Raw genomic sequence first — 20,432 nt, forward strand, 5'->3', positions numbered from 1 at the left:
ACGGACCTCCGGAATGAATTAAGTTCATAACCAGAGGTACCACTGTAATCGATTAGAGGCAGAAAATAAATCTGAATAAATTTGTTCATGTCCCCTAACACAGCAAATCTCATCCCACAACGAGTTGCGAATTACCAGATTCATCACAACGGTGTGTGATAGAATATTTCAGTGTTTATATTGGTAATGCCCTGTTGATTTGATACATAGGGAAATTTGTGTGTTGTTTATTTCAAAAACTCCAGCAGCCCCTGGTTACCAATCTCAATCAGCTGCTAAAACATTCCAGTCTTAAATTTAGCAGTAGGTTGGTAAGCGCCAACAAACAGGTACTGTACATCTTAGGATGAATGGAACACAAGTGACTATTGTTAACACAGAATCTTGTAATGGCAATTGCTTAGCATTGGTATATAAGACCCCACCATTTAAAAGGCAATTTTTCCAAAACTACTGCAGAATCAGTGGCATTTTCCAAGGGCTGTGGAAGCAGAGTTTGAAGTGAGACAAGGGCCTGAGTTACCTTTTCTATCTTGTAACATTTCCCCTCCAAAAAAGGCATGGAATGAGGCCACCACTCTTATAAATAACCTGTTAGTGTCTCTCCCAAAGGCATTGATGAATTCAGAGGTTCCTTGCCCATTTTCCACAAAATGCCATCCATCTTTCATTCCTACCTGGGCTCTATAGGGATGCCTCTGTATGATTTATTGCATTGTGAATCAAGTTAAGCAGTCCATCGTGAAGCAGGTCTTGTTTCAGATTACATCATATGTTGCCTGCTCCGTGGCATCAGAGCTATTTCTCCTAATCAGCACGAGGAAGAGAAGCATGAATGCTGTTGGGATCCATACTTGAAGAGACCACCTTCTGTCTAAGCTTCTGTGCAGCTCCGTAGCTAAAAGTGGCCAGTTAATGTTCCCATGACCCAGAATGCAGGACAGCTGCTGCCAAACAAGCAAAGGCTCATTTAATGTCCCTGTAGTTAAAATACTCTGTGATGAGACTGCTGGTATATGACAGTGGCAAAAGCACGAGCTGGCTCTGAGGAGGTTTCAATTCCAATCTTACCACTGTGATAAGATCACTGGTTCGCTTTTCTCTTTCTCCTCTTGCCACTGAGCTCTTGGAATCTGTGTGTCCAAGTAATTACATACCGGTAGTAGGCAGGAAAGATCCTAGTTCGATTTATCTAACTAGGGTCAAGATACAAGGAGCCATGCCTGCTCTTTGCTCTCAAAGATGTCTCCTCTCCCAACATGAAGAGGAAGAAAGAGGGGGAAAGTAGTGAAGACACCAACCCTGAAGATAAACGGCTGAGGACCGCAATACCTTGAGGACTGCCTCTCCCCATATAAACAGACCTGGACCCTGAGATCATTCTCTGAGGAGCTTCTTTGTGTGCCTCCTCCACGTGAGGTCCGGAGGGTGGCAACACGAGAACGGGCCTTTTCTGCAGTGGCCTCCCATTTGTGGAATTCCATCTGAGGTTCGTCTGGCGCCTTCATGATGTATCTTTAGGTGCCAGGGAAAAAGACATTCCTCTTCAACCAGGCCTTGGGCTGCTTAATATTCTACATACAGCCTTTTAAGTGTGTTTGTGATAGGGAGGGGGCGTTATTATTTTGTTGTTTCTGTTTTAACTATTTATTTGTACTTCTATCTTGTGTTTTTTATCTTGTGAACCTGTCCCGAGATCTTTTGATGATGGGCAGTATATAAATCTTAGAAATAAAAATATCAGTCCAGCACCTGAGGGAGGATCAGCACAGGGCAGTTTTGGAGGTTTTTCCTCTGGCTGCTTTCTCCCGTGAAGTCCAGCCTTTGATACAAGCTGACTTGCATCCCAACACTTGCAACAAGAGCCGCATCAACAACTCCACTTTTCCTCCTGAGGCTTGTACAAATGTCCAGGGCTAGCTTTGAAGGTGCTTTTGTAAGGCTCTGTCTTCTCTTCAGTGACCTGGCGGGTGGGGGCCAGACACAGAAGGAGCAAAGTTCCAAGGCTAGCGGTAGTGGAGCAAGGGAACAAAAGTGTCTCCTTATACTGGTACTGGAAGGGTTGCACACCAATACCATTCTAAATGCCATCATTTAATTATTATACTTAACATTGGTTTCTGTCGAGTGCAAATGTGAAAGGATCAGTTTCTGACAGTGATAAGAATCCCCAGTGCTCAGAGCTGTGCATCATGCAAGAATGGTGCTGATTGAACTAGCCCACCCCTCTCTGGCTCTTGTATTGCCGATGACGGCATTGATTCCCACAAAGTAGACACTTGATTCTGTTGCAACAAGCCGCTGCGTCAAATCAAAGCTATTGAGAAGCAACACCCCAGCTTCTTCCAAGAACTCCTGATGTTCTGGATAGAGCAGCAATTGGAATATTTGCTTGTTTAAATTGTTCTCATGCTGTGATACACGAGAGCAGAAAAGATCAATAGAACTGCATGAAGAACAGAGGAGAAGGGATCGATTCTGTTGCAAGCTGATCTCTCTCTGTTTTTATATTCCTCTCAGTGGCAAAGTTAAAAAAAAATTCAGCACACACAAGAAGAAAGTATGTTTATTACATATAATCATTCCGGTGGTTGGCAGGTGTTAAAACTAGATTGCAAAACTGATAAAGGTTGGGATTTTGGTCCTGTTGGCTTGTATTTGTCAAGTTTGTTTCCAGAGAACAAGACCAAGCCTGTAGCTCTTAGCTTTAGGGTGCCACCTAAAGACTGCTGAAATCCCTAGGTCAGGGGTGCCTAGGTTTCTGATCCTTAGTCCCGCTTAGCTTGGTGACGGGAGTGTCCCAACCTCACCGATTTTGGTAAAAGATGGAATCCATCAGTGTCTTAAGAAGATAAACCATGCTTAAACAAGGTCATTACTTCTGTGTCTCATTGATTTAAGATTCTGCCTCATTCTGACCACTGCAAGAACAACGTTTTGCCTCCTTCACTCATGCTCTGGTTCACCTGGCAGTTCTTGAGGAACACCCATAACTCAACAGTAGAGAATATGCAGAAGGGGAAGGGCAGGTGCTTTTCATGCAAAAGGTCCCAGGTTCAATCTCCAGGATCTCAAAGTAGGGTTAGGAGAGACCCCGGCTTGAAACCCTGAGAGCTGCTGCCTGCTAGCTAGCTGGATCGGTGGTCTGGTTCAGTAGAAGACGGCTTTCTATGTTCCTTGGCCCCATTTTCAGTCCCCATAAACTCTTAATAAAGTGTCTTGAAAAGCAGGGCTGGGAAGAGGCCCTTGGAGAGCTAATGCCATTCAACTCTGCCTGCCCAGGACTTTTGCTACCTATTTTTCCATTGTGCTGCCTGCTACCAGGGACCTTTATGGGGCTTTCTTTTGCCAGGATCCTCGGGGGTCAAGGATTGCCACAGGCTTGCCTAAAGCTGAAGTGGAACAGCAGCCTTAACAGATGAGACTCGGGGACTATTCAGGACCATTTTGGCTCGAATGGTATTGTTTTGCTCCTTGATGTCCCTGTTAGCTCTGCTTAATGAGTGCTTCTAAAAGAAATTGGGCAGCAGAGCAGCTGGGCATTGCCGATAAAACTGTTTACAAGGCTTCTGTGCAATTAGTCTGTTAACCTTCGCTGTAGAATTGCAAGCAGGTCCCGGAGAGAACGCTTTTGAAGGCAAGCTGGCAGCAGGAACATAAACAGTTGTGGAGTTTCTCTTGCAGGAACACGTTTGGCTATTTAAAAAAGATCATTGAAAAAAGCTAAGATGGGATTGATTCTCAGTCCCTCAGGTGGGGTGGGGGGTGTTCTTTCTAGGAAGCTCATAAACATACCATTTGCCTCCAGAGTCCTCAGCAGTTTGATATGACTAGATGCCTATTTATGTAGCACTTTTTAAACCTGCAAAGCACATTGAAAGCTTTTTTTAACGTGTTCAGCCTCCCATAAACTGTGTGATGGAATATTAGAATATTTATTTCCACGTGAAAGATAGGGAATTGAATCTACAAGAGCCCGTGAATTGCTGAAGTCTGCACAGTCAAGCCATCATAGAAATGCGGCTTGATCCCTGCCTTCCACATTCTCACATTCTTCTCTTGGGCACCAGAGCACCTTGCAAAGAGCCCAAAATAGGAAAGCCTAATGAGGATTCAGGTTTGCTTGTTTTTCCTCTTTAGAATTAGTGTGACACCGATGATTTCACAACTTATAGAGTTGTTCTCTATGCTTTGCCAGCTGGAAAATCAGGGCAAAGAATTTTGATAAATAACCCGTTAATTGTAAAGGGGACTCAAGAGATCTAAGTTGCACAATCCATATATGTCTCTCTTCTATTTTACCTGTCCTTGCAAGAAAGGGTTCCGTTAGATTTGGTTGTGGTTTTATTGTCTGTGTAAAGGTAAAGGGACCCCTGGTCCAGTTGCGGACGACTCTGGGGTTGCGGCGCTCATCTCGCTTTACTGGCCAAGGGAGCCGGCATACAACTTCCAGGTTATGTGGCCAGCATGACTAAGCTGCTTCTGGCGAACCAGAGCAGCGCACAGAAACGCCTTTTACCTTCCTGCCGGAGCGGTACCTATTTATCTACTTGCACTTGGACGTGCTTTCAAATTGATAGGTGGGCAGGAGCTGGGACCGAGCAACAGGAGCTCACCCCGTCGCGGGGGATTCGAACCACCGACCTTCTGATCGGCAAGCCCTAGGCACTGAAAATCATAAATAAATAAAAATGGTCTGTTTAGTGTTTGTCAATATTTGTTTGTTTGTTTATTTATGAATTTCAGTTTTATGAATTTTAATAGTTTTACGGCCATTTTAACATTTGCCGACATCTCCTTTTAACTATGGATCGCTATGGCGACTCTCATTTTACATACCCATAGAAAAGAGGGCGTGTCCTGAAAAAAGAGGACGTATGGCAACCCGGAGACCTATAAATTCACGCAAAGCCATAATGTGGAATGTGCTGTGGTTTTCATGCAGCAAGGGTGAGGGGTCTCAGGTCCAGGAGCCAACTGAGGTCCTACAGACCTTTCTGCCTGGCCTTGGGACTGTTCCCCAGACCACATCCCTCACCAGCCAGGCAGTGGGTCGTACTCTTGAATGCTTTTGCTTGGCTGGCATTTGTCCTTGAACTCTGATGAACTTTTGCTTGCGGGGATAGAGAGAAGTGTGTGCATGTGCGTAGAAATCAGCCCAGTGTGCAGAGGTACGGTAACATTTCAATTCATGTTGATTTTGAATTTTGGCACCACCCACCCCTGGTATGTGCCCTGTGCAGAGGGATTGCCTTGAAGGGACTGTGGCCCTTGGGCTGCAAAATGTTCCCCACTCCACCCTGCTGTTTTATTGTTTGCTTCAGTGTTTGACAGTGGAACATGCTCCCTTTGAAGGTGATGGACTCTCCTTCCTTGGAGGTTTCTAAGCAGAGATTCGGTGGCCACCTGTCAGGCATGCTTTAGTTGAAATTCCTGCTGGATGACCCTTCCAACTCGGCAATTCTGTGATGCTGTGACTCGATGACAGCTCAAAGCATATTTTTGAAACAGTGTCTCATTTATTCCCTGACCAGACTTGAATCTTGTTTAACAGTATTATGCGCTCTCAAACCATTTTCTGGGTGCCGGGTGCCACAATCACATAAACTGTCACCTGTTTATTTCAGGCTTGGAACTCTTTCAGATGTTATCATGTAGGAAGAAATAATGTATTTTGTGTGCTTTGAAGTCTGGTGCAGAAGTTCTTTTCCCCCCCGCCCTGTGCACTCTTGGAAAAAAAGGAAAAAAGCAGTTGTGTATACCTTTTCAAACTCTATGGATTTTGTTTTCCTACATGGAAAAATGCTCTCTCTGTTTGAAGTTGTGAAGCTTGGCTCCAGGATAACCTGTATTTGTTCAATAAGCCGCACAGAAGGAATATTATATTTCCCAAAGTGTATTTCTTCAACTATCAATACAGTCGTACCTTGGATCCCGAACGCCTTGGCTCCCGAACAAATCGGCTCCTGAACAATCAAAACTCGGAAGTCAGTGTTCCAGTTTTCGAACATTCTTTTGGATACCAAACACATGATGGGGCTTCTGCGGCTTCCGATTGGCTGCAGAAGCTTCCTGAAGCCAATCAGAAGCCACACTTTGGTTTCCGAACACTTTGGAAGTTGAAACGACTTCCGGAATGGATTCCATTCAACTTTCAGGGTATGACTGTAGTTTTATTTGCAAATAACACTTTAAAATGGTTTCTACTGCTGAAGAACATTGATTCTGTATAGAGCCTTTTCAGATTAGGAGGGTTCTTATGTGAACAAAGAACTGGCATCCAGAATTCATTCTTTGTGTTCCATTAGAGTTCCGTAAACATCAGGAACCCACCGAGTTTAAAAGATCAAGTTTTCCATGCAAAAGAAGTTATTTTGCATCCTATGAATGAAACTAGGGACCCAGGTGGCGCTGTGGTTAAACCACTGAGCCTAGGGCTTGCTGATCAGAAGGTCGGCGGTTCGAATCCCTGTGACGGGGTGAGCTCCCGTTGCTTGGTCCCAGCTCCTGCCAACCTAGCAGTTCGAAAGCATGTCAAAATGCAAGTAGATTAATAGGAACCGCTACAGCGGGAAGGTAAACGGCGTTTCCATGTGCTGCTCTGGTTCTCCAGAAGCAGCTTTGTCATGCTGGCCACATGACCTGGAAGCTGTACGCCGGCTCCCTCGGCCAATAATGCGAGATGAGCGCGCAACCCCAGAGTCGGTCACGACTGGACCTAATGGTCAGGGGTCCCTTTACCTTTTACCTATGAATGAAACTAATTGGTTTAGTTATGAAACAGTTGTGTTCTTTTTTGGGGGGATGCCTTCTGTTAAATGGCTCCCCACTGTATAGCCTACCTTAGGTGACCAATGATAATCTATTTGACGGATCAGAACTTTACAAAAAGGGACATTTATTTCTGTTTCCATACATAACGTGCATGACTCCACACAACTGTAGGAGGAATTATTATACTGTGAACGGCAATTTCATAATGCTAATTCCACTTTAAGACAATTTCAGGAACAAAGCTCCACTTAAGTTGTTGTTTGTGGAGGCAGGAGTTAAACATGAGCCATGGTGGCATTCCACTTTTCAGTAGAAACTGAGGGCAGGGACCTTTCATTTATATACTAATGAAACTGTCATAGAATCATAGAATTGTAGAGTTGGAAGGGACCCCAAGGGTCATCCAATCCAACCCCCTGCAATGCAGGAATCCTGCCTATAGCCATCCTCGGGTGGGCTTGAACCACCAACCTTCTGGTTAACAGCCAGACACACTTAACCCATTGTGCCACCTGCCTGTCAGGAGCCATTGACACTGATGACTTGGTGTCAGTAACAATAATACAGAGCCCCAGCAGAAATGAGGCAGTTGCACGATTCTTGACCAAGCATCTCAGAGGGAAACCTCAGCTTTGCAGAGTATTGGTTCCCCCTCCCAGCAAAAAAACCCTTAAAAACTTCCTAGTGAAGGCGGGGCATATTTGGTAGTCATGGAATATTGACAATTGAAAAACAAAAATGGGAAATTAATGGGAGGGGGGTATGATGTCCCTGGGGAAGGGGGAATAGCGCTTTCCCTGCTTTGGGAAGGAGGTAGGAGGGCACATGGACCTGCCAGAGCCTTGCACCTCCTTCCCAAAGCCCAGTGCCACACTTAGCTAGCTTTGGGAAGGCAGCGTGAAGGCTGGGGGGGCGGCATCAAATTTTGGGCTTGCTGCCCACCCCCATGCAACAAGTCCTGTGGGTGGTTCTGTGTCAAAGTACTCTTGTGGCCCATTTTATATGAAAAGCTGGACCGCCCTGGTAGGTGGATAACACCTAAAAATAGTGTGCCGCTATAAACAAACGAATAACCAGTGCTGGGAGTAAATGTCAAGTACTGAATTCCCTGTGCATAAACAAACAAACAAAAGCCAGAGGTTCAATTTGCTTAAGGTGTGATTTGCTGTGAAGAGTGCTCAACTCTCAGTGGAACGTTGATTTAAAGGAGGAGGAGGGGGAGAAGAAAGGAAGGAAGGAAGGAAGGAAGGAAGGAAGGAAGGAAGGAAGGAAGGAAGGAAGGAAGGAAGGAAGGAAGGAAGGAAGGAAGGAAGGAACTTCTTTGAGTCACAAAGGTTTCGAGGCTGCTTCACGCATGGTCAAACTCTGCATGCTCTCTCATAGACACACATTGCACATAATCTAGGGAGTGGGGAACCTGGTGGGGCCTTCTTGATAATGCTGAACTCCCAGCTTCCATCAGCCCCAGCCAGCATGCCTAGTGGTCAGGCATGAGAGGAGTTGTAAGTCAGCAACACCTGAACCTCTGCACTCTGTGGGCGAAGGCTTTCTGCAGATTCTATCTTTTCAGGAGCTCCATTACCCACAACGTAGGAATCAGTGTGCCTTTAGTGTGGAGGCACCTACCTTTCGGATTTCCCTCCCCTTGAATATTAAGCAGGTGCCACCCATGCTGTCTTTTTGGCACCCAGTGAAGACCTCCCTCTTTTGAGAAGCCTTTTGAGTTCTTCCCCACTTCTGCATCTGTAATGGAATTGCTCTTAAGCGGCTTTCAATTTATTTTATGTATTTATATTCCACTTTTTCTCCAGGGAGCTCAAGGTGGCTGACATGCTTGTTCCCCTTTCCATTTTACCCTCACAACCACCCTGTGAGGTAAGCTAGGCTGGGAGATGGAGGCCAGCCGGCCCAAAGTCACCCAGTGAGCTTCATAGCAGAGGGGGGATTTGAACCCCAGTCTCCCAGTTCCTAGCTCAGCACTCTTACCACTGCAACACACGGAGTCTCTATTTATTATTGTTTTATCACTGGTTTGCCATTTTTGGGCTCCTTTCGTAGGACATGGGGTGTGGGTGGCGCTGTAGTCTAAACCAATGAGCCTCTTGGGCTTGCCGATCAGAAGGTTGGCGGTTCGAATCCCCGCGACGGGTTGAGCTCCCGTTGCTGTGTCCCAGCTCCTGCCAACCTAGCAGTTTGAAAGCATGCCAGTGCAAGTAGATAAATAGGCACCGCTGCGGCAGGAAAGTAAACGGCATTTCCGTGTGCTCTGGTCAGTGTTCTGTTGCGCAAGAAGCAGTTAAATCCTGCTGGCCACATGACCCAGAAAACTGTCTGTGGACAAACGCCGGCTCCCTCGACCTGAAAGCGAGATGAGCGCTGCAACCCCATAGTCACCTTTGACTGGAATTAACCGTTCAGGGGTCTTTTATCTTTATTTATTTACCTACCTACCTACCTTTCGTAGGAAGGGAACTAACTAATATCTGAGGTTTCCAAACCCCGACATAGACAATTTAGTGTGTACTTCAATTTTGTGTGTGTGTGTGTGCGTGTGCGTGTGCGTGTGCGTGCAATCAGACTGAGGGAGCAAGACTGTCACACACATCTATATGTACATATGCTCCAACTCGCACAGATTGTCTCTGCACCCTGAGGAGGTGGGTGAAAGCCCAGTTCCCACACTGCATGGGCCCACGGCAGCATAGGTCAAAAACCATTCGCGTGCCCACGAGATATGAAATTGCGACCTCCAACGCCTGCATCAGATTTCATGAGGATACCTCGGTGTTCAACAGCGATAGTTTAATTTTGCTCTAATGTTGCAAGCTGCCGTGAAAGGGTACTTGCGCATCTGACCCCCCACTCGCCACTGACATGCACACACAAACACACACACCGCAGAAGGTTGCCCACAAGGGAACGAGACCCTCGGGTAGAAGAAAGTTCCCCACTCCTGGATTAAACCTACGCATCCCTTCATCTGACTAGTGAGCATGGTTTGGGTGTTGTTCAAATGGTGTATACTTTGCCAAAGGGGGGAGAATGCAATCTTTGTCTCGAGTCCTGTGAAGGCGATGCGGGGAGGGCCTTTCAAGGAGAATTTTTGATCACAATGGCCTTAAAGAATATGTACTTAAAAGTTCCAATATTCTTCCAAGAGCAACGGGCTAGTGCAGCAATATTTTGTCACGCCGATTTCACTAATGAAAGGCAGGAGCCTCTAATGATTGTTCAAGGCAGGCGAGCTCTGCGCTGCAGCTGCCTACTAGACAGGGACAAAGAAGATAGCAATTACCTTAATTTCATCCCGAGCACACAGTTCTAAAAGACCTCCGCATCTGCTGCACGTTCCACCCAATCTCTCCTGTATAACAATTATGTGTCACCGTTGCGAGAGCGCAGGCATTGATCTGCTCCCTAATTGTACATATTCTGACTTCTGTTGCGATGCTGTCATAACCTGAACACCAACGGAGCCCATTAAACAAGAAAAGAAAAAATGTCAAAAGAGCTAATGTCTAAGGCAGAAAACCGAGACAGAAATACAATGAAGCTCTGATAAACAAACGCAAGATAAGAAAGCAGTTGTGAAAATTCGATGGAAAAACTGTATTCAAAGCCCAGAATATATCCTCTATATCAGTGGTGGGGGATGTGGGGGGGCTCCCCTAGACATTGTGGACGGACTGCAGCTCCCATCTCCCTGACCGTTGAGCCTGCTAGCAGGAATAGAAATGGGGGGGGCACCTGTGGAGCGACAGATCCCACATTTCAGCTATAGAAGCATAGAATTATAGAGGTGGAAGTGACCCCAAGGTTCATCTAGTCCAGCCATCCTGTAGTGATTGATTGCATTTTTACTTGTCTCTTCTACATGATTTTGCTTCTAAGGTTTAGAATTAGGGGATGCTGGGATAGGGAGGGAAAGAGCAAAGGAAGGGATGATTAGTATGTCTATAGGCATTGAGGGCAGAGAAGAACAGCAGTCAAAGGAACACTTCGGGGCACCACAGCCGAGATTCTCAAATTGCCAAGTTCTGTTGCCACATTCCATGACGGAGCAGCAGGCCCATGGCTGTGTAAAATGCACACCGACCTGGGAATCCTATAGAAGATTACTATTGGGGGGGGGGAACCTAAATTGACTTTTGGAACTTCTGCATTCTCCTTATTTCGTAATTGGCCAAAGTTTTTACCATCTGCTTCCAGTAGTACCCAGTGTCCACCTGGTCTCCAGAGTATTTGGAGTACTTAGGTCACAAGTCTACTATCTAAGATTTTTGACATTGCCCATCTACAGTGACTCAGCAAAGTAAACTACTAGGGACAATTCTTCCGAGAGAATAGTATGGACTATGTATCGGCTATTGTTATTTAAAGTATGAGGGCATCCTTTTAATTAAAAGGTTTTATTTCCACTCCTCTGAAACATTCTTGCCAAAGAGGAATACCTTTTGTACTTAGTCGAAACAGATCAAGGCGAACCATTCATGTGCTCTGAAGATAATGCTTGCATTTGGACAAGGAAGCTTTGGGCTTGTACATTACACCCACCCACCCCACTCTCCTCCTCTGGCATAGCCACAAGATGATCAGAAGTATTTGTTAAGCACTGTTTAGTGTTATTTCCAAACCCTACATTGCACTTAATCTTAACTGTAGTGTGTTTGAAACAGGCCAGCTTCATTATCCATGGTTTGAAGCTGGCTTGTTTGTTGGGTTTTGATGACATGACAAACTGTGGTTAATTAGAAACGGAAGTGAAAGCTTCCAAACTCCTTTTCATGACTGCTAGTAGAAGGGAGGGAGGAGGGGCTTGTCTAAGCTTGTGTCCATCATGATAAACCATGACATCTGAACACAAGCATGGAGGACGACCTATTGCAGCTTGTAAACTGACCAGCATGTTATTTACCTGGTTCCCGGATAAGTGTGGCATTCCTGCTAAGTAAAAGTCGCTTTGTCAGTTTTTCAGTGGTGCCTGCTGTGAAGTGTGTTACAAAAGAGAACCAGCAATTTACTTAATCTCATTTCCACTCAGAAGCTGAACTAAAATGCAGTTGCTGTTTAGCTGTAAAAAATCTATCAATGTATTGCCGGGGAGCCATTCATGGGTCCTTTCATCCTTGGAGCTATCCCCACTTGGTACCAGCAGTGGTAATATGAAGCAATTGCAAGTGGGGATACCGTGTTTCCCCCTTTTTAAGACGGAGTCATAATATAAGCCATGGCAGGATTTTAAAGCCTTTGTAAAATATAAGACATACCCCGAAAATAAGCCATGCCTGCAGGGTCGGCGCCCAGCAGCGCTGGGCATGGGAGAGAGGAGACTGAGCAGCCACTGCGGCATCGCGCTGCCAGAGACTCGCAGCCACTGAGGAGCTTGCGGCGCCGGGGCTTGCAGGCGGCTCTCGCCTTGCCGCCCTTTCTCCTGCTCCCGGGGGAGACGTGGCTTCTATTCCCCATTGCCAAGGAAACAGCCCGGGGGAGAGACGCCAGAGCTGAGGCGCCCCCCGCCTGCGGATCCCACGTGCCGCCGAAAACGGCAATGCTTAGGGCCCCCCACTCCTCGCCCGAAGTGGAGTAAGGCCCCCCGAGCGATCCAGGGCTTGCTTCCGAATGCGCAGGGACAGGGCTGCGCTCTTAAACTCTTTGCAAACTCCTTGCCCAAAAGAAAGCTGTCCTGCAGAGTGCCGGATTGAGGAGCCGGTCTGCAGAGTCAGCGCCCAGCAGCGCGGCACTGGATTGAGGAGGCGGTGCTTCGTGCGGAGCTGCTGGGCGCCGACCCGGCAGGCCGCTTCCTTGATCCGGTGCTCCGCGCGGCGCTGCTGGGCGCTGACTCTGCAGACCGGCTCCTCGATCCGGCACTCTGCAGGACAGCTTTCTTTTGGGCAAGGAGTTTGCAAAGAGTTTAACAGCGCAGCCCTGTCCCTGCGCATTCGGAAGCAAGCCCTGGATCGCTCGGGGGGCCTTACTCCACTTCGGGCGAGGAGTGGGGGGCCCTAAGCATTGCCGTTTTCGGCGGCACGTGGGATCCGCGGGCGGGGGGCACCTCAGCTCTGGCGTCTCTCCCCCGGGCTGTTTCCTTGGCAATGGGGAATAGAAGCCACGTCTCCCCCGGGAGCAGGAGAAAGGGCGGCAAGGCGAGAGCCGCCCGCAAGCCCCGGCGCCGCAAGCTCCTCAGTGGCTGCTCAGTCTCCTGCTCTCTCCAGTGTCCAGCACCGGCGCAGCTGGGCACCGACCCTGCAGGCTGCCTCCGGAACCCAGCAGCAGCAACGCTGGCTGCCGTAATTACAGTTAAAAAAAAATTAAAAAGACACCCCCCCAAAAAATAAGCCATAGGCTTATTTTCTTGGGTAAAATAAATATAAGACGGTGTCTTAAAATGTGGGAAACACGGTAGCTCCAAGGATGAAAGGACCCATGAATGGCTCCCCGGCAATACATCTGTCTATGAAGTGATACAAAGCTTTCAGTGAGGATCTTACCACTGTTAAATAATAAAATAAGCCGTTGAAATGACTTACTGGCTGATAATGGAAGGAAATCACTATTCAATTTGTTATGATTTATGAAGGCAAACATCTCCTGAAACTTTTGCCAAAAAGCAAGAAGGAAAAACTTGCCTTTATGCTACCTGATTACTAAGACTTTGAATGGCACAGACTGATTTTATTCTCCCCCCCCCCTGCCCCGACTGATTTTATTATTAACTTCTGTGTCTCCATGCTAGAACTTACTCCATGCTAGCAAATGGAAGAGAGATGGGGAGCAGAGAGGGAAGTCATTTAAATTCATAGTCCTCATTTCATCAGGGCACCTGGTCCTTGTACAACTTGAAGTCCAGCTTGGCTACGATGCTGGTTGCATGCACTGCTACCAGAATCCCTTACCTGTGTAAGAGCTCCATGCCACAGGTGTCATGCTTTTAAAAAGTCCTCCTGTCCTGGCCATTACCAGATGAAGAACTCAAACTCTCAGTTCTGTTCCTGCCAAAGTCTTTAATGAGTAAATCAGATTGGTATGTAGGAAAGAAACTAGTTGCAAGGTGTAGCAGGTACAAGAAAGGCGTAGATGCATGGTGAAGATGTGAAGAGATTGATGAGTGATGTGCCCCTTCCTTCCTTCCTTCCTTCCTTCCTTCCTTCCTTCCTTCCTTCCTTCCTTCCTTCCACCTCCTTTTAGAAGAGTAGAGCAGGCTCAGCAGCAGGCTCAGTCTTGGGACTAGGCAAGCAAATGGGCCCTTCTTTACTCATAGGGTTGAGCCTATGGGGTTTGTTTGCACTGGCCCTGGTGCCTCTATGTCCTAGCCTATGGAGGTGGCATCAGGGCCAGCACATTGTCTGGATTACTCCCAGCTGACAGCCAGTAGTGGCAGAGACTGTGCCCTAGGAGGTGCCTGACTAGGAGTGCCTGCTAACATGGGCCAAACACTTCTCTGCCAGCCTAAATACACCTCCCCCCCCCAAACCGGAAGCTTTTCTATTAGGACTTATAGGACAAGAGATAGTGAAAGGAGATCAAGTATTATTTATGTATGCGACAACTGCGGCTAGAACTTTGTTAGCCCAAAAATGGAAACCGAGGAGTTACTGATGATTGAAGAGTGGGAGACGAAAATGATGGACTATGCGGAATTAGCAAGACTGGCTAGCAGGATCCGAAACCAGGGAGAGTCAAAGTTCCAAAGGGATTGGAGTAAATTTGTGGACTATATGGAGAAGAACTGTAGAAGTTTAAAGACACTCACAGGATTGAAATAAATCCTACAAATTGACTTTAAGTAGAAGGAATAAAGGAACTGTGAGATAGGAATGGATAAGAAAACCGATTGGGGGGAAGGAGGGAAGTCAAAGCTCGGCAGAGCAAAGAAAATTGTAATAATTAATTAGATGCTAAGAAGAAGAAAAATTGTGTTTTTTGTGTTTATTATGTTTATTACGTGTTGTTGTGTTGTGGTTGTGGTTGTATGGTTTGTTTTTGTTTAAATGTGTTTAATTGGAAAATTTAATAAATTGTCTTTTTTTAAAAAACACTTCTCTGCCAGCCAACCCACTTGGTCCCTCCCCTGAATCCAACTCCTGACTCCCTCAATCACTGTCTCCCCACCCCCCTTCCAGCTCAGATGCCTCCTAGATTTCATCCAGCCCAAACCCACTAACCTGCTGGACCCTTCTCCAAGGTCATCCAATTGAATCCCCAACCTCCCACTTTTTCTTCAAGATCTGACCCTTCCCTCCAGGACACCGTCACAGGACTCATGACAATCATGGGTTGCAAACTCTGCATTTGATGGGACCCTTTTAAACCCAACATTGGGGACGAGTCGTCGCTTGGTGACAGAACACAGGTTTTGCATGCGAACGACTCCCTCCTTGACATGTTTGTACATAACAAAATATGTATTTTATCAAAGTAATTGTTGAACTGAAATACAATTAAGAAGAAGAATATTAATAGTGAAATAATTATTAAGCTCTAACTTAAAATGATTTTTATTCATAACAAGCTTAATAATGCAGACACATTGGCATTTGACAATAACAAAAGTTTTATTTTATTTGTTTTTATCTTATATTTTGGAAATGGACATCCAGCTTTCTTTTTCTTTAATTTTTTTGGGGGGCCCCAAGAGAGTGGGGCCCTAAGCTATAGCTTGTTTAGCTTATATGTAAATCCGGCACTGAGCACAGGCGATCATATCAGCAATGGAAGGAGCCCTAAATCGTATTGCAGAGGTGGACAAATCACAAACTACAAGACACATTTCAGTGGCCTGAAAGCTTGTCATGCTGAAACATACAGAGAATTCAAAAATTCCATTTTAAAATTAAGTTTCTAGGTTTCGTGATTGTAGGAAATAAGCTTAAAACACATAAACACAATAGACTTAAAACACAAGTAGATCCGTCCGCCAAACAAAACCTTCAGATATTGTTTTCAGCTCTTGTGATTTCTAAGCTGAACTCTTGATTTAAGAAGGTCGACGTCCAAATCTCAACATTCTAAAGCTACCCATAGTTAAACACCATGGCTACGGTATTCACATATTCAAGAGTAGCTGGGACAGGGTGAGGAATTGTAGTTTTCAAAATCCTACTTGGGAGTTCACGTAATTCCTGCAGGAGCCTGTGTGTGCTGCTTTGAAGTTTATCCTTGATTGCCTAGGAGAGCAGGTCCCTGCTGGACTTCACTTGCCCTTGTTTTCTCGAAGAAAAGAAAAATGACAAAAACATACCATATTCTTTCTCGGCACTTTGATCTGCTGCCATTAAGCAGGACCCTTTCGAGTGGGTTAAAAAAAAATCTTAAAAATAATAATAGCATTTGGGGGCAGAACAAGTAAGTGTACCATCAGGCTCCATAAGGGTCCTTTCAAATGTTTGTTGTTGTTTTTTGAAAGAAGCTGTACTCTTGCAGGAATCTGGCATCAGAAACATTATATTCAATCCCCAGGTAATGAAGGGTTACTTTTGCTAAGAAAGTGGGGTACAAATAGCCTTGTCATTGTGCAGCAGCTCACCATTGCTTCTTAAAAGAAAACTGATGGCCTACTCTAGAGAAGGACACAGGCTGGAAAGAAATAACCGCTCCCATATATAATAGCAATCCCAGTTCTCTGAATGCTTGTCCAAAATGGCACTACCTCTGCAAAAGAGGAGTGTATCAGCCAGTTTGGGGAAACCAAAGGTTTTGAAAATGTAACACCCCCCCCAAAAAAAAGGCTTTAGAAAAAACACCGTGGGGCGGGGGGAGACTCTCAACACTTCCCATTGAAGACTGGTGGCCACTGATGGTTGACTCACTGTCGGGGTGGGGAGGTAGGAAACCAGATGGGATAGGAAATGATAATGGAGTATCCTGAACAGCAACATGACACGCTGCAACATTTTGTTGCCGATCCCACTGGTTCCCTCTATTCCCAGTGTTCAGACTGTGAGCGCCATTGCCTATGTGGCCAATATAGAACTGCTCCCTGTTCAAGAGAGAGGTATCAACAGCCCTTCCTGCCACCAGGGTTTGCAGAAGGACAAAAGCAATTTGTGGGGGCTGAGGAACCATATGGGAGGGAACCAAAAAGCAGCTGAACAAGGACTGAGCATGCTCAGTGGCCAGAGAATGCGGGCTGATGGGTATAAAGGAATAGAAAACGGGGGAGAGGGGGGAGAAGGAATGGAGTGACTGGAATCTCAAACAGCTTCATTTCACATTGTAGCCTTTCCGTTGCATGTACTTTTTAAATGAAAGGACCTTAACATGGATGGATATTGTCAAAGGAGGGCCAACAATAGCCTTTTGCTGTATTATCCTAATGCTTGGAGTGCAGGCTCCCATACACAGCCCAGAATCCTCTATATTCTCCAGTGGTGGATCAGAGCCATGCTTGGATATGTGTGCTTTTGGGGTGTGCAAAAAAAAGAGGCTTGTTTGAAACTTTATAAAAACTTACGTTTGGAATCGCTAACTCTTGTTGAAACATTAGGTTTTCAAATGCTACCAGCACGGCAACATTACATGCCAAAAAAGCTGGAACTTGGGGGATCAAGTTGGCTGTGTTGCCTGTGATCCTGGCATCCATAGAACTGTCTAAAGTTTTGTTGTGGTTGAGTCTCTCCCATTCCAGAAACTTGGCTCTGCAATCCCTACCAACTGGCAGACACGGAAAGTAGCTGAACTTCCTGACTTTGGGCAGCTGAGTTTTTTCTGCTCGTTAGCGTCATGAAGCTGGTAGCCTCAGGCCATTGTTGCAATGTAGGGATGTGATTCGAATTTCCTTCATTAGGTAGGATTCCATTCTTTCAAACCCTCCCCCCCCCCAAAAAAAAGTTTGTTGGCCTCAGGCAAGGCTGTCAGTCATTCTGCCATAGCTTAGAGCAGGGGTGTCAAACTCAAATTCATCGGGGGCCGCATCAGCAGTTTGGTCACCCTCAAAGGGCCGGTTGTATCTGTAGGACTATGTGTCCACTCTTTATTATCATAAATTATTGTCACTGCATTCAATTATTACTGTTTTCTGTAATAATGTAAGTAATAACTAGCTCTGAAAGCAGAAACATAGTCAGAATAATGGCAAGTAAATATTCAAATGTACAATTATTGTACAATTTATTGAAAAATGATTTTTGGTAACTGCACTGGGTGGTGGAGGCTCGCTAGGGTTTCATGCAGGACCTTTGCAGAGCTACTAGTACCTGGAGATGCTGGGGTCCGTCTGCATGCAGGACAGATGTTCTGCCAGTGAGCCACCACCCTTCACCAAAGGGACTGGCTGAGGTTGACTCACTGGAGCTGCTCTCCTGGTTCCAGGGTTTAAGGGCCAGAAGTATAAAACAGCATCCTATGTTTCTGAGAAGAGGGAGAGGGAGAAGGAGAGGGAGAGGGAGAGGGAGAGGGAGAGGAAGGAAGGAAGGAAGGAAGGAAGGAAGGAAGGAAGGAAGGAAGGAAGGAAGGAAGGAAGGAAGGAAGGAAGGAAGGAAGGAGGGAGTGGGAGGGAGAGAGGAAGGAAGGAAGGAAAGAGGGGAGAGAAAGAAGAGTAGGAAATAAGGAAGAGAATAAAGAAGGAAAGAAAAAGAAAGAGGGAGAGAAGACGGAAAGGGAGAAGGAAGGAAGGAAGTAGAGGGAAAGAAAGAATAAGAATGAGGGAGAGGAAGAAAGTTGGGAAGGAAGGAAGGAAGGAAGGAAGGAAGGAAGGAAGGAAGGAAGGAAGGAAGGAAGGAAGGAAGGAAGGAAGGAGGGAGCAGGAGGGAGAGAGGAAGGAAAGAGGTGAGAGAAAGAAGAGTAGGAAAGAAGGAATAAAGAAGGAAAGAAAAAGAAAGAGGGAGAGAAGACAGAGATAAAGAAGGAAGGAAGGAAGGAGAGGGAAAGAAAGAATAAGAACAAGAGAGAGGAAGAAAGAAAGGGAGGGGGGTCGCCGCCTTGATTCAGCGCCAAAAAAGAGCGCGAAGGGACCCAGGGGCAAAAAGCATTTCCCCGGCCCCAGCTGTTTGTCGGCGCTTTGTTGGCGTGGCGCTTCAGCAGCAAGGTCCCACTGCTGGGTCCCGCTGGCTGGGGCGCTCGGCGGGCCACATGACGAGGTCTGGCGGGCCGGATTTGGCCCCCGGGCCTTGTGTTTGACACCCGTGGCTTAGAGGATGCAAGTGCAATATTTTGCAAAGGGCTGAAAAGAATTGCAAGACAAATATCATTTGGGAAGTCAGAATCTATTGCAGTGTCTGAAAACCCATCAGAATTCATTTATGTCCTCTTGGGTGTGACCTCACCATTTAAGGGCCTTTAGTGGAGGATGAACAGGCACCGAGAGACAGACCAATGAATGCCACAGGGTGAATAAATAGTACATATCTGGGTTCAGTACAGTATAGTACAGTGCAGAAGGGGGTAATTGTATTATGTGCAAACACACTTAAAGGCACCACGGCTTATTTAATTTTTAAAGAAAAACAGCCTTAGGGAGGGCAGTTTTTAGAAGAGAAGTTGCTAGTGGGGGCAGGTACTTAGCCACTTAATCATTTTTTCTCTTGTTGCCCTTTCTCCATTCCAGATTCCTTGCATCCCAAAGTATTCTGTGCTACATTTTGAACCAAGGGTGAGGGAGAACTGGTTGGGGAGGCAATTTTGAACAAAGAAAATGTGATCAGCGCCTTCTTCCCTGCACTGCTCCTTTGCTCAAAATTGCCCCCTCCCAAAGCTGATTTTCTTTCCAAAAGGATGGCATTGAATCTCTGTTAAATCTGTTTAAATATTGTAAACCACATAGAGGTCTTGTTGCAATCAAGCTGTGCCAATTACCATTTCAAATGAATAACCCAGACTGGCCAAAGTGGGATGGTCACCACTCACCAATGTTTTTTTTCTGGGGGGGGGGACTCAGGGGTACGCATACCCCTATAAATTTTGTGAATCTAAGTTTGGCCTCATTGAGCAGCAGTATTTCAATATGAGTAGGAAAATGAGAGTACCCCTAAACGTTTTTTAAGGGAAAAAAGCACTGGTGATCACCAAACATTATCAGGTATCTTGACAAAGGACAAGCCACACTCTCAAATTTCTGTTGTAGACAGTCTCTGTCTGTGATGCATGTGTGATGTTTTGGGGTTGTCTTTAGCCAAGGGGTTGGGCCATTTCTAAAGTCTTTAAAAGTTCTTGCACACCTTTGTTCGGGGTCATCACCTCCTTGGAAAGGGGGGTAGGGAGGTAACTCTGTTGCAACAGGAAAATAAAGATCTTTCTTGCTTTCCTTCTACTGGTTCCTGCCTCTATCCATTCTTCTCTGACTGATCATGGACATAAGAGACTCCTTGAGGAGTTGAGCTACAAAAGTGATCCCCAATTTTTTTCTACAACAAATCTAAAGCCAGCAATCCTGTATCTGTTTTCTAATTCATTTTTGTAGTATTTTAAGTAAGAAAACCTGAGGGGGAAGGATAGTGAAAGCACTTTGAAACTCTGGCTCACATGGTCCTTGAATGCAAAATGTATGCTGATATCCACCAGCAATACTTGGATCAACTACCGGTATGTATTCCAAACTGGAAACCGGAGATAGAGGTTACACGCTTCCTATTACAGGGGAGAGACCAGGAGCGTACCAGGACTGTAGCTGAGTTCCTTAATTTGATCTTTTGCTGTCGAAGTACATTACAGGATCCTGCCCCTGT

The 20,432-nt window shown here is 45.9% G+C and overlaps 1 protein-coding gene across 4 annotated transcripts in view; it reads left to right on the plus strand.

Moving 5' to 3' along the window:
• The window catches only part of LRRC20 (leucine rich repeat containing 20), a 78,805-nt gene that overhangs the window by 47,162 nt on the left and 11,211 nt on the right, over positions 1-20,432 (plus strand). The window contains exon 5 of one of the 4 annotated variants that reach the window (XM_088670250.1): positions 19,316-19,368. The exons of the other annotated variants lie outside the window; for them this stretch is intronic. Within the exon in view, the coding sequence (XP_088526376.1) occupies positions 19,316-19,353 (38 nt within the window). The 3' untranslated portion in view covers positions 19,354-19,368. Of the gene's footprint in view, positions 1-19,315; positions 19,369-20,432 lie in introns of those variants that run through there. 4 annotated transcript variants of the gene reach the window in all.

The sequence above is a fragment of the Zootoca vivipara genome, chromosome 5 (genome assembly GCF_965207765.1).
Source record: "Zootoca vivipara chromosome 5, rZooViv2.hap1.1, whole genome shotgun sequence".
NCBI lineage: Eukaryota > Metazoa > Chordata > Lepidosauria > Squamata > Lacertidae > Zootoca > Zootoca vivipara.